At 42.1% G+C, this 15,284-nt stretch overlaps 1 protein-coding gene across 2 annotated transcripts in view; it reads right to left on the reverse strand.

The window, feature by feature from the left end:
* Nucleotides 1–15,284, reverse strand: part of LOC133535456 (paxillin-like) — a 79,400-nt gene that overhangs the window by 13,086 nt on the left and 51,030 nt on the right. Inside the window, exons 9-11 of one of the 2 annotated variants that reach the window (XM_061875305.1) lie at nucleotides 14,848–15,183; nucleotides 4,091–4,249; nucleotides 731–904 (exon numbers count right to left, since the gene is read on the reverse strand). In XM_061875305.1, the coding sequence (XP_061731289.1) occupies nucleotides 731–904; nucleotides 4,091–4,249; nucleotides 14,848–15,183 (669 nt within the window). The remainder of the gene's footprint in view (nucleotides 1–730; nucleotides 905–4,090; nucleotides 4,250–14,847; nucleotides 15,184–15,284) is intronic. The other variant, XM_061875306.1, reaches the window with a different exon arrangement.

Consider the following 15,284-nt stretch of genomic DNA (forward strand, 5'->3'; position numbering starts at 1 on the left):
TCTCCAGTACAGTTTTTGCAGAGCAGGACTACAGTAATACTAGGACTCTCCAGTACAGTTTTTGCAGTGCAGGACTACAGTAATACTAGGACTATCCACTACAGTTTTTGCAGTGTAGGACTACAGTAATACTAGGACTCTCCAGTACAGTTTTTGCAGTGCAGGACTCTCCAGTACAGTTTTTGCAGTGCAGGACTACAGTAATACTAGGACTCTCACCTACAGTTTTTGCAGGGCAGGACTACAGTAATATTAGGACTCTCCAGTACAGTTTTTGCAGAGCAGAACTACAGTAATATTAGGATTCTCCAGTACAGTTTTTGCAGTGCAGTATTACATTAATACTAGAACTCGCCAGTACAGTTTTTGCAGTGCAGGACTACAGTAATACTAAGACTCTCCAGTACAGTTTTTGCAGTGCAGGACTACAGTAATACTAGGACTCGCCAGTACAGTTTTTGCAGTGCAGGACTACAGTAATACCAGGACTCTCCAGTACAGTTTTTCACCCAGCTTGTCATGTGTTGTAATGACAGTGTGCAGCTAATAATGTGTGAGTACAAACAACACATGCAGGCAGCTTTACGAGGCGGTGGACTGGAAACTGTTGGCATGACTCATGCGGGACAGTCCCAGTCCTAAGTCCACTTCCCCTCATTGACACGTTGTGTGTGTGTGTGTGTGTGTGTCACCAAGGAGGTAAGTAAGATGCTGCAGACTGGTTCCTCACATCCAGTATGGGTCCGTTGCAGTAGTGGCATCGCGGCGAGAAGAGAGTGTGGTAGTCCTTCTCGCAGAAGGGCTGTCCCTCGCGCTCGAAGAAGTTGCTGGAGCCGATCTCGTCCTGGCAATGGGTGCACACAAAGTGCTCCGGGTGCCACGTTCTCCCCATGGCCGTCACCACCTGAGGCGCAGGAAGTCACTTCACGTAAATTCAATGAAAAATATATATTTGCTACGTGGGGGAAACATGCATAATTCTTAGTGTACTATCAAACAAATATTGTGTGTAGAATTTTGAGGAAGTGTAACAAGCAGAAGTTAGTGGATGCACTGTACAGAGTGTTAGGTTCCACTCATCTGGGGGCACAAGATGTGCGCGATAGCCTGGAAATAACTTCTTTTTTTTTGAAACCACATTAGTCCTTAGTCAGTGTCTTTGTTGATGAAGACTGGTGAGGAGGAAATGTGCAGTTCTGAAAATATCTTTGTTCCTGCTTTGACTTCATTTCTACTTCTGCACATGACCAAGGACATCACACCAACTTGTAGTAGGAGATGGAGATACTTCACATAATACTCTGACAAGGACTCGGTCTGTGTTAGTGGTCTTTAGACTAGGTTTGTGTTAGAGGTCTATGGACTAGAACAGAGCTTCTTAACCTTTCTGACCTCTGACCAATTCAATAATTAACTCCAGTTTTTGACGAAATTAAAGCATGTGTTCATTACAAAGACGCTAATTTATCTAACACAGGGGTGCCCACACTTTTTCTGCAGGCGAGCTACTTTTCAATTGACCAACTCGAGGGGATCTACCTCATTTATATATATCATTTATATTTATTTATTTATGAAAGAGACATTTTTGTAATCAAGTTAAATGTGTTTAATGATAATACAAGCATGTGTAACACATATAGATGTCTTTCTTTCACAAAGACAAGAATATAAGTTGGTGTATTACCTGATTCTGATGACTTGCATTGATTGGAATCAGACAGTAATGATGATAACGCCCACATTTTCAAATGGAGGAGAAAAAAAGTTGTCCTTTCTGTACAATACCACATGAACGTGGTTGGTTTTTGGCATCTAATTCATCCAGCTTCCATACACTTTACAAGAAAAACATTGGCGGCAAATTCCGTAGCTTGCTTGATTGACATTCACGGCACCCGAGGGTCTTGTGAGATGACGCTGGCTGCTGCCAGTTCATTATTATGAAAAAATGACGGAGAGGAAGGCGAGAAACACTTTTTATTTCAACAGACTTTCGCGCCGTCCCTTCCGTCAAAACTCTAAAGGCCGACTGCACATTTCCTATCTTCACAATAAAAGCCCTGCTTCATGCTGCCTGCGCTAACAAAATAAGAGTCTCGGAAAGCTGGCGTGCACAAGTGATGTGCACGCCAGCTTTCTGAGGGATCGCTTGTGCACGCCAGTTTTCCGAGACTCTGTATTTAGTTAGCGCAGGCAGCATGAAGCAGGGCTTTTATTGTGAAGATAGGAAATGTGCAGTCGGCCTTTAGAGTTTTGACGGAAGGTACGGCGCGAGAGTCTGTTGAAATAAAAAGTGTTTCTCGCCTTCCTCTCGGTCATATTTTCATAATAATGATCTTGCAGCAGCCAGCGTCATCTCACAAGACCCTCCGGTACCGTGAATGTCATTTAAGTGACGTCTTGGTGAAGATTGATGATCACTCATTTTTAGGTCTATTTTTTTTAAAAGCCTGGCTGGAGATCGACTGACACACCCCCCGTGGTCGACTGGTAGCTCGCGATCGACGTAATGGGCACCCCTGATCTAACACATAAACCTTAGACTTAGGTCAGGCTGATTGGACAAATGCGTACTAATTAAATGTACTCCATAAGAAGAGAGTCCTAAATAACTGCTGACAAATATGTTTACATAAAATTATGTAACTAATATTTAATATTTATTTGTATATTACTAATTTTGACCGTCAACTAAAGTGTAAATTAAAACACAGCTTGATATTCTCACTACTGCCACAAGTGGTGGAAAGGTGTATTGCAGCTGCAGCCCACACAGACCCCAGCAGACATTTTGGGGGCCCGACAATGAGCCGTATTTCCTTGAATTGCCGCCGGGTATATAATATGCGCCTGCCTAGAATTACCGCCGGGTCTAACTCGATTCGCAAAGTATTATTTTTATTAGCGCATGTCTATAATTTCCGCTGGATCAAACTCGTTACGCCAAATAATTAGCATATGCCTAGAATTTCCACAGGGTCAAACTCGTCACGTCACGAGTGACACTTCACCTGTCATCATTTTCAAAATGGAGGAGGCTGATTTCAATCATTTGAAATCGCATAAAGGGAAGAAGATTAAGAGCTATTCAGTAGGATTTAAGGTCCAAACTATTGAATATGCTAAAAAGAACAGTAAGCAGCTATGATTTTTTAATATACCGTAGCTGCGTGTGTCAAATATGAGTCATTAAATGACTCCCGCCTCCTGGTGGTAGAGGGCGCTAGTGATCCTTCTTGCGACTACTCGGCTGCAGAAGAAGTGACAACAAGCGTTTGTTAATTTTTTCCTCTCGCTTGCACTTTTAACATGGAGGATTACATATCTAAAATAAAACCGTTTTCTAAACTGTACTTTCAATCGCAGCAGGAGGTAAAAAAGGAAGCTCTCCATCGAGACAGAGAGACTTTTAAAACTGAAGAAAGATAAGGAAGACTTCTATAAACAAGTTATCGATGCTTTTGATCAGAAGGAGCTGTGCATGGACTTCATTTATAAGTAAAGGTAAGACCATAATAACGTTTTTTTTCATGATGCTATCCTTACATCACACTAAAATTTTTAAGCGCAGGCCTAAATTTACCGCATGCCTTTGGTACTGTAGTCTTACACTATTATGTTGGATCCACTATGGACTGGACCCTCACTATTATGTTAGATCCACCATGGACTGGACTCTCACTATTATGTCAGAACCACTATGGACTGGACTCTCACTATTATGTTAGATCCACTATGGACTGGACTCTCACTATTATGTTAGATCCACTATGGACTGGACTCTCACTATTATGTTAGATCCACTATGGACTGGACTCTCACTATTATGTTAGATCCACTATGGACTGGACTCTCACTATTATGTTAGATCCACTATGGACTGGACTCTCACTATTATGTTAGATCCACTATGGACTGGACTCTCACTATTATGTTAGATCCACTATGGACTGGACTCTCACTATTATGTTAGAGAAGAAGTTTTAAAATAATAAAATAATCACCCCGGCAATTCAATTAAATACGGTATGGTTAAAAAACACGCTGGAGCAGAAAAAGCTTTAACAAAACAAAGTGGTGACATCACCTGTCCAACTATGGGCTTGTTGCATGCACCACACACGCCTTTAGCCACGGTCTGGACTCCCAGTCTGTTCAGGTCCGACTGCAGGCTCCCCAGCATGTTGTCCAGCTTGTTGGCTGGTTTGAGGGGTCCGGTGGGGGACGTCTTTCCCTGGGACTTGATCTAAAAAAAAATTAAAAAAAACATTGCAGAGGTGTCATTGTCAGCATGCACATGACATCACTAATAGTTTGGTCCGAAAGTCCAGCAAAGACGTTCTTATGAAGGCTGCAACCAAGCATCATTTTTATAGTCAACCATTCTTATAACTATCAGTCCACTTATCAGATAATAAAGTGTACACACATTTAACTACCTTATCTTTTTCAACCACTTCTAAATACACCTTAGCTTATTTAAAAGTAACATTGGGTTGGTCACCTGCTGGTCCCACTTTGGACTGGACTCTCACTATTATGTTAAATCCACTATGGACTGAACTCTCACTATTATGTTGAATCCACTATGGACTGGACTCTCACTATGATGTTAGCTCCACTATGGACTGAACTCTCACTATTATGTTAAATCCACTATGGACTGGATTCTCACTATTATGTTAAATCCACTATGGACTGGACTCTCACTATTATGTTAAATCCACTATGGACTGGACTCTCACTATTATGTTAGATCCACTATGGACTGGACTCTCACTATTATGTCGAACCCACTATGGACTGGACTCTCACTATTATGTTAGATCCACTATGGACTGGACTCTCACACTTTTATGTTAGAGCCACTTTGGACTGGACTCTCACACTATTATGTTAGATCCACTATGGACTGGACTCCCACTATTATGTCGAACCCACTATGGACTGGACTCTCACTATTATGTTAGATCCACTATGGACTGAACTCTCACACTTTTATGTTAGAGCCACTTTGGACTGGACTCTCTCACTATTATGTTAGATCCACTATGGACTGGACTCTCACTATTATGTTGGATCCACTATGGACTGGACTCTCACTATTATGTTAGATCCACTATGGACTGGACTCTCACACTATTATGTTAGATCCACTATGGACTGGACTCTCACACTATTATGTTAGATCCACTATGGACTGGACTCTCACTATTATGTTAGATCCACTATGGACTGGACTCTCACTATTATGTTAGATCCACTATGGACTGGACTCTCACACTATTATGTTAGATCCACTATGGACTGGACTCTCACACTATTATGTTAGATCCACTATGGACTGGACTCACACTATTATGTTAGATCCACTATGGACTGGACTCTCACTATTATGTTAGATCCACTATGGACTGGACTCTCACTATTATGTCGAACCCACTATGGACTGGACTCTCACTATTATGTTAGATCCACTATGGACTGGACTCTCACACTTTTATGTTAGAGCCACTTTGGACTGGACTCTCTCACTATTATGTTAGATCCACTATGGACTGGACTCTCACTATTATGTTGGATCCACTATGGACTGGACTCTCACTATTATGTTAGATCCACTATGGGCTGGACTCTCACACTATTATGTTAGATCCACTATGGACTGGACTCTCACACTATTATGTTAGATCCACTATGGACTGGACTCTCACTATTATGTTAGATCCACTATGGACTGGACTCTCACTATTATGTTAGATCCACTATGGACTGGACTCTCACACTATTATGTTAGATCCACTATGGACTGGACTCTCACACTATTATGTTAGATCCACTATGGACTGGACTCACACTATTATGTCAGATCCACTATGGACTGGACTCTCACTATTATGTTAGATCCACTGTGGACTGGACTCTCACTATTATGTTAGATCCACTATGGACTGGACTCTCACACTATTATGTTAGATCCACTATGGACTGGACTCTCACACTATTATGTTGGATCCACTATGGACTGGACTCTCACTATTATGTTGGATCCACTATGGACTGGACTCTCACTATTATGTTAGATCCACTATGGACTGGACTCTCAATATTATGTTAAATTCCCTGTGGACTGGACTCTCACTATTATGTTAGATCCACTATGGACTGGACTCTCACTATTATGTTAGATCCACTATGGACTGGACTCTCACTATTATGTTAGATCCACTATGGACTGGACTCTTACTATTATGTTAGATCCACTATGGACTGGACTCCCACTATTATGTTGGATCCACTATGGACTGGACTCTCACACTACCAGAACCCCTTGCAGCACTAACTCTTCCACGACAGTACAATATACCGTGTAATATTCTTCTATATCAGTAGGTGGCAGCCGGTAGCTAAATGCTTTGTAGATGTCGGGAACACGTTGTGTTGTGATCAGAATGTGCAGACGACAGCGGGAAGCAGCGTAATGAAGTCTCTTATGCTTAAACCTAAAAGACAAGGCATTGAAGCTTAGGCATGGCTAAGCAAAACCAAACTAAAACTGAACTGGCTGCAAAGTAAACAAAACACAAAATGCTGGATGATTTGCAAATCCTTTTCAACCCATATTCAGTTGAATATGCTACAAAGACAACATATTTGATGTTCAAACTCATAATCATTTATTTTTTATTGCAAATAACCATTAACTTTAGAATTTGATGCCAGCAACACGTGACAAAGAAGTTGGGAAAGGTGGCAATAAATACTGATAAAGTTGAGGAATGCTCATCAAACACTTATTTGGAACATCCCACAGGTGTGCAGGCTAATTGGGAACAGGTGGGTGCCATGATTGGCTATAAAAACAGCTTCCCGAAAAATGCTCAGTCTTTCACAAGAAAGGATGGGGCGAGGTACACCCCTTTGTCCACAACTGTGTGAGCAAATAGTCAAACAGTTTAAGATCAACATTTCTCAAAGTGCAATTGCAAGAAATTTAGGGATTTCAACATCTACGCTTCATAATATCATCAAAAGGTTCAGAGAATCTGGAGAAATCACTCCACGTAAGCGGCATGGCCGGAAACCAACATTTTAATGACCGCGACATTCCATCCCTCAGACGGCACTGTATCCAAAACCGACATCAATCTCTAAGGGATATCACCACATGGGCTCAGAAACACTTCAGAAAACCACTGTCACTAAATACAGTTGGTCGCTACATCTGTAAGTGCAAGTTAAAGCTCTACTATGCAAAGCGATAGCCATTTATCAACAACATCCAGAAACGCCGCCGGCTTCTCTGGTCCCGAGATCATCTAAGATGGGCTGATGTAAAGTGGAAAAGTGTTCTGTGGTCTGACGAGTCCACATTTCAAATTGTTTTTGGAAATATTCGACATCTTGTTATCCGGACCAAAGGGGAAGCGAACCATCCAGACTGTTATCGACGTAAAGTTCAAAAGCTAGCATCTGTGATGGTATGGGGGTGCATTAGTGCCCAAGGCATGGGTAACTTACACATCTGTGAAGGCACCATTAATGCTGAAAGGTACATACAGCTTTTGGAACAACATATGCTGCCATCTAAGCGCTGTCTTTTTCATGAGCGCCCCTGCTTATTTCAGCAAGACAATGCTAACCCGCATTCAGCACGTGTTACAACAGCGTGGCTTCGTAAAAAAAAAAGAGTGCGGGTACTTTCCTGGCCCGCCTGCAGTCCAGACCTGTCTCCCATGGAAAATGTGTGGCGCATTATGAAGCATAAAATACGACTGTTGAAGGACTGAAGCTCTACATAAAACAAGAATGGGGAAGAATTCCACTTTCAAAAATTTAACAATTAGTTTCCTCGGTTCCCAAACGTTTATTGAGTGTTGTTAAAAGAAAAGGTGATGTAACACAGTGGTGAACATGCCCTTTCCCAACTACTTTGGCACGTGTTGCAGCCATGAAATTTTAAGTGAATTATTTGCAAAAAAAAAATAAAGTTTATGAGTTTGAACATCAAATATGTTGTCTTTGTAGCATATTCAACTGAATATGGGTTGAAAATGATTTGCAAATCATTGTATTCTGTTTATATTTACATCTAACACAATTTCCCAACTCATATAGAAACAGGGTTTGTATATATCGGTTGTTATCGGAATCGGTAATCAAGAGTTGGACCATAACGGCAAAAAAGCCATTATCGGACATCTCTACTCTCAGTATCTCTTCTCTCTTAACGACTTTATTTCAATTGACAATAATCTGAGGTCTGTCAATCATCACAAGGTGGCGGCGTAATGTTTTTTTGTTTTTTTTTTCGGTGAAGAATTGAAAATAGATTTCTTCGTCATACGCTATCTAAAATTGGTGATGATGGTATACCGGCATACCGGCCTCTGAGCCGGTGGGAGCAGTTAAAGAGTGTCCAGCAGGACAGGCTATAAGTGTGCAGTCATACGGCAGATGAGGTTACCACCAGCCCACCATTCCTGCTCACGGCCAGGCGGGGTGACGCTCTGCTCGCCCCTAAGCTCTTTAAACTCTGCACTCCGACTCGGAACACACGACTCTTGGTCGCCGTCACACGTCGGAATTAGAAAGGGGGCTCGGTGTCCCCCCGCCTGGGTGTCAGCGCCCCTCGTAACCTGGACTGACTGAACACGCCTTTTCAGCTCATGAAGCCAAAAACAGACTTCGAGTCCATCTTCAGGGACATAAAGCATAAAGTGTACATATACTTGTAGAGTGATTGGAGCATCACGTGGACAATGATAAGTGAAGTGAATTATATTTATATAGCGCTTTTCTCTAGTGACTCAAAGTGCTTTACATAGTGACACCCATTATCTAAGTTACATTTAAACCAGTGTGGGTGGCACTGGGAGCAGGTGGGTAAAGTGTCTTGCCCAAGGACACAACGGCAGTAACTAGGATGGCACAAGCGGGAATCGAACCTGCAACCCTCGAGCTATGCCGCCCCTAAGTCCTTCTGGAGGAAAGTTCTGTGGTCAGATGGAACCAAAATGGAGCTGTTTGGCCACAATACCCAGCAATATGTTTGGAGGAGGAAAGGTGAGGCCTGTAATCGCAGGAACACCATACCTACTGCAAAGCATGGTGGTGGTAGTATTATGCTCTGTTTGGCCACAATACCCAGCAATGTGCTTGGAGAAGAAAAGGTGAGGCCTGTAATCGCAGGAACACCACACCTACTGTAAAGCATGGTGGTGGTAGTATTATGCTCTGTTTGGCCACAGTACCCAGCAATATGTTTGGAGAAGAAAAGGTGCGGCCTGTAATCGCAGGAACACCATCCCTACTGTCAAACATGGTGGTGGTAGTATTATGCTCTGTTTGGCCACAATACCCAGCAATGTGTTTGGAGGAGGAAAGGTGAGGCCTGTAATCGCAGGAACACCATACCTACTGTAAAGCATGGTGGTGGTAGTATTATGCTCTGTTTGGCCACAATACCCAGCAATGTGCTTGGAGAAGAAAAGGTGAGGCCTGTAATCGCAGGAACACCATACCTACTGTCAAACATGGTGGTGGTAGTATTATGCTCTGTTTGGCCACAATACCCAGCAATGTGTTTGGAGGAGGAAAGGTGAGGCCTGTAATCGCAGGAACACCACACCTACTGTAAAGCATGGTGGTGGTAGTATTATGCTCTGTTTGGCCACAATACCCAGCAATATGTTTGGATAAGAAAAGGTGCGGCCTGTAATCGCAGGAACACCATTCCTACTGTCAAACATGGTGGTGGTAGTATTATGCTCTGTTTGGCCACAGTACCCAGCAATATGTTTGGAGGAGAAAAGGTGAGGCCTGTAATCGCAGGAACACCATCCCTACTGTCAAACATGGTGGTGGTAGTATTATGCTCTGTTTGGCCACAATACCCAGCAATGTGTTTGGAGGAGGAAAGGTGAGGCCTGTAATCGCAGGAACACCACACCTACTGTAAAGCATGGTGGTGGTAGTATTATGCTCTGTTTGGCCACAATACCCAGCAATATGTTTGGAGAAGAAAAGGTGCGGCCTGTAATCGCAGGAACACCATTCCTACTGTCAAACATGGTGGTGGTGGTAGTATTATGCTCTGTTTGGCCACAGTACCCAGCAATATGTTTGGAGGAGAAAAGGTGAGGCCTGTAATCGCAGGAACACCATACCTACTGCAAAGCATGGTGGTGGTAGTATTATGCTCTGTTTGGCCACAATACCCAGCAATGTGCTTGGAGAAGAAAAGGTGAGGCCTGTAATCGCAGGAACACCATACCTACCGTCAAGCATGGTAGTGGTAGTATTGTGAAGTGAAGTGAAGTATATTTATATAGCGCTTTTAAATAGTGAAAATCAATATCTAAGTTACATTTAAACCAGTTTTTTCTTAATTTTTTTTTTTGTGTCATGAAAAAGGGAGTTTTTTTTGGGTTGGTGCATTAATTGTAAGTGTATCTTGTGTTTTTTATGTTGATTTAATAAAAATAGAATAAAAAAATAAAAAATTATTCTGTAGCGCGGTACCGGTGGTTGGGGACCACTGATTTAGATGAGTTATCTCACCCTCTGAGAAGGTTTACTAATGTTTTCCAATGTTGTAAAAATAAAAGTCGGCTAATATAGACACTTGAATCTTGTGTTGTCTTCATTGTAACACTTGCATAAGACTTTTAAAGTCATTTTGATAGTAGGCTAATATAGCAAATACATCATGTGTGGACTTCATTATATCACTTATGGAAGGCTTTTCATTTTTTTGCGGCTCCAAAGTAAATTTTTTTTTTGGGACCAAAATAGCTTTTTCAACATTTTGGGTTGCTGATCCCTGCTCTTTCACTAAAAAATAAAGACTTTGCACTTAGAACAATATCACTGATACCTGGTTCATATTCAGGTCAGCAAATGGAATGTTTTTGGATGATTATTTATCGGGTTTATGGTCGGAATAAACGCGATGACTCATTGTTTCCATTGTAACCAAACACTTTTTCACGAGTAATGATGCATAAAAAAAAAAACATTCTCTTGACTTAGTAATAGACAACGAAGACGACTATTTTTGGACAAATGAGGATTCACGACCTTATCTTTTTGAAGCCGAATATACTGAGGCTGAACAACTGCTTCCGGAAGCCAGCATGAAGGAAGAGGGAGGCGTTGGAGCAGACAAAAGCCGAGAGAGTGATGTCAGCATGACTCAAAGCTTGAAGCCGAGCTATTTTGGCATAAACTGAGTGCTTACCCAAATAAACCGAAAAAAAACCATTCCAGGCCAGCTGGACCAAACGCACAACTGTCCATCGAGTGGGTCACATTTTTAATTTTGATCATGTTTGTCACCAACAAGCATGTGCTCCAATCACACTATCACTAAAAAATAAAGACTTGTAGAAAACTCAAGACAGCCATGACATGATGTTCTTTACATCCATCCATCCATCCATTTTCTACTGCTTATTCCCTTTTGGGGTCGCGGGGGGCGCTGGCGCCTATCTCATCGCAGAGCCAACACAGATAGGTGTATGTATGTAGCTCCTTAATGTGAGCACTTAGAACAATATCGCTGATACTTGGTTCATATTCAAGTCAGCAAAAATGGAATGTTTTTGGATGATTATTTATCGGGTTTATGGTCGGAATAAACATGATGACTCCTTTTTTTATGTTGTAAGCAAACACTTTTTCACGAGTAATGATGCATAAAAAAAAAACATTCTCTTGACTTAGTAATAGACAACGAAGACGACTATTTTTGGACAAATGAGGATTCACGACCTTATCTTTTTGAAGCCGAATATGCTGAGGCTGAACTACTCCTTCCGGAAGCCAGCATGAAAAAAAGAGTGAGGCGTTGGAGCAGACAAAAGCCGAGAGAGTGATGTCAGCATGACTCAAAGCTTGAAGCCGAGCTATTTTGGCATAAACTGAGTGCTTACCCAAATAAACCGGAAAAAAAAACTTCCAGGCCAGCTGGACCAAACGCACAACTGTCCATCGAGTGGGTCACATTTTTAATTTTGATCATGTTTGTCGCCAACAAGCATGTGCTCCAATCACACTATCACTAAAAAATAAAGACTTGTAGAAAACTCAAGACAGCCATGACATGATGTTCTTTACATCCATCCATCCATCCATCCATTTTCTACTGCTTATTCCCTTTTGGGGTCGCGGGGGGCGCTGGCGCCTATCTCATCGCAGGGCCAACACAGATAGGTGTATGTATGTAGCTCCTTAATGTGAGCACTTAGAACAATATCGCTGATACTTGGTTCATATTCAAGTCAGCAAAAATGGAATGTTTTTGGATGATTATTTATCGGGTTTATGGTCGGAATAAACATGATGACTCCTTTTTTTCTGTTGTAAGCAAACACTTTTTCACGAGTAATGATGCATAAAAAAAAAACATTCTCTTGACTTAGTAATAGACAACGAAGACGACTATTTTTGGACAAATGAGGATTCACGACCTTATCTTTTTGAAGCCGAATATACCGAGGCTGAACAACTGCTTCCGGGAGCCAGCATGAAGGAAGAGTGAGGCGTTGGAGCAGACAAAAGCCGAGAGAGTGATGTCAGCATGACTCAAAGCTTGAAGCCGAGCTATTTTGGCATAAACTGAGTGCTTACCCAAATAAACCGAAAAAAAAACATTCCAGGCCAGCTGGACCAAACGCACAACTGTCCATCGAGTGGGTCACATTTTTAATTTTGATCATGTTTGTCACCAACAAGCATGTGCTCCAATCCCACTATCACTAAAAAATAAAGACTTGTAGAAAACTCAAGACAGCCATGACATGATGTTCTTTACAGGTGTATGTAAACTTTTGACCACTCCTGTAGGTCCTTAATGTAAACACTTAGAACAATATCACTGATACCTGGTTCATATTCAGGTCAGCAAATGGAATGTTTTTGGATGATTATTTATCGGGTTTATGGACATAATAAACATGATGACTCCTTGTTTCTGTTGTAAGCAAACACTTTTTCACAAGTAATGATGCATAAAAAAACACGTGTTCTTGTCTCTCATAAGGTTGTGAATTACAGACAAAATAACCCAAGAAAAGTGTAGTTACCCTTTTAAAAATGCCAGGTTATTGATTCAATGCTTCACTATATCCAGTTTGGCCTTATTAAGAGTCATTTATAGAGGAGGTGTTAGCACCTCATTAGTCACATGATTGACAGCCGCTCAGTGTACAAAAACCCCGTTTCCATATGAGTTGGGAAATTGTGTTAGATGTAAATATAAACAGAATACAATGATTTGCAAATCCTTTTCAAGCCATATTCAGTTGAATATGCTACAAAGACAACATATTTGATGTTCAAACTCATAATCATTAACTTTAGAATTTGATGCCAGCAACACGTGACAAAGAAGTTGGGAAAGGTGGCAATAAATACTGATAAAGTTGAGGAATGCTCATCAAGCACTTATTTGGAACATCCCACAAGTGTGCAGGCTAATTGGGAACAGGTGGGTGCCATGATTGGGTATAAAAACAGCTTCCCAAAAATTGCTCAGTCTTTCACAAGAAATGATGGGGCGAGGTACACCCCTTTGTCCACAACTGTGTGAGCAAATAGTCAAACAGTTTAAGAACAACCTTTCTCAAAGTGCAATTGCAAGAAATTTAGGGATTTCAACATCTACGCTCCATAATATCATCAAAAGGTTCAGAGAATCTGGAGAAATCACTCCACGTAAGCGGCATGGCTGGAAACCAACATTGAATGAACGTGACCTTCCATCCCTCAGACGGCACTGTATCAAAAACCGACATCAATCTCAAAAGGATATCACCACATGGGCTCAGGAACACTTCAGAAAACCACAGTCACTAAAAACAGTTTGTCGCTACATCTGTAAGTGCAAGTTAATGCTCTACAATAAAAAGCAAAAAACATTTATCAACAACATCCAGAAACGCCGCCGGCTTCTCTGGGCCCGAGATCATCTAAGATGGACTGATGCAAAGTGGAAAAGTGTTCTGTGGTCTGACGAGTCCACATTTCAAATTGTTTTTGGAAATATTCGACATCGTGTCATCCGTACCAAAGGGGAAGCAAACCATCCAGACTGTTATCGACGCAAAGTTCAAAAGCCAGCATGTGTGATGGTATGGAGGTGCATTAGTGCCCAAGGCATGGGTAACTTACACATCTATGAAGGCACCATTAATGCTGAAAGGTACATACAGCTTTTGGAACAACATATGCTGCCATTTGAGCAGGATGGACGCCCCTGCTTATTTCAGCAAGACAATGCCAAGCCACATTCAGCACGTGTTACAACAGCGTGGCTTCGTAAAAAAAGAGTGCGGGTACTTTCCTGGCCCGCCTGCAGTCCAGACCTGTCTCCCATGGAAAATGTGTGGCGCATTATGAAGCGTAAAATAGGACAGCGGAGACCCCGGACTGTTGAGCGACTGAAGCTCTACATAAAACAAGAATGGGAAAGAATTCCACTTTCAAAGCTTCAACAATTAGTTTCCTCAGTTCCCAAACATTTACTGAGTGTTGTTAAAAGAAAAGGTGATGTAACACAGTGGTGAACATGCCCTTTCCCAACTACTTTGGAATTCTAAGTTAATTATTTTTTGCAAAAAAAAAATACAGTTTATGAGTTTGAACATCAAATATCTTGTCTTTGTAGCATATTCAACTGAATATGGGTTGAAAAGGATTTCCAAATCATTGTATTCTGTTTATATTTACATCTAACACAATTTCCCAACTCATATGGAAACGGGGTTTGTATGTCAACTTTTGACCAGGACTGTAACTGGATTTGAGTGCAAGGTAAGAGTAAAGAGAGGAGATCCATGCCTGCATCGGTGGGAAGAGGGGGTCATACTCGGTCTGACAGCCCACTGATAGAAACACCTTTGGAGGCGGAGGTGGGGTGACAGGTTTGGGCGGAGGAGGGCTGGGTGACGGGGGGAGCAGGACGGGAGGCCGTGTGGGTTCCCTTGGGGGGGGAGTGGGCTCCTTGGGAGGAGGAGGGGTCGGTTCCCGGGGAGGCGGAGGGGTCGGAGGCGGAGGCGGCAGAGGCAGCGGCGGCGGTGTCTGTTTTACAGGGGGCACACTTTTGGGGGCCGGCGGGGACTTTGGCGGACAGATAACTTTTCTCTGAGGGACGGGCGAGTCGGGCGGGATGATGATCTGCACAGTTGGGATGAGAACAGGAACGGAAGAGCAGAGAAAGTAAGAAAGGGAAGAAGAAATGCCAGCAAGCGAGGAAGCAATGTGCCTGGAAGCTCTAC

The sequence above is a fragment of the Nerophis ophidion genome, linkage group LG16 (genome assembly GCF_033978795.1).
Source record: "Nerophis ophidion isolate RoL-2023_Sa linkage group LG16, RoL_Noph_v1.0, whole genome shotgun sequence".
Lineage (NCBI taxonomy): Eukaryota > Metazoa > Chordata > Actinopteri > Syngnathiformes > Syngnathidae > Nerophis > Nerophis ophidion.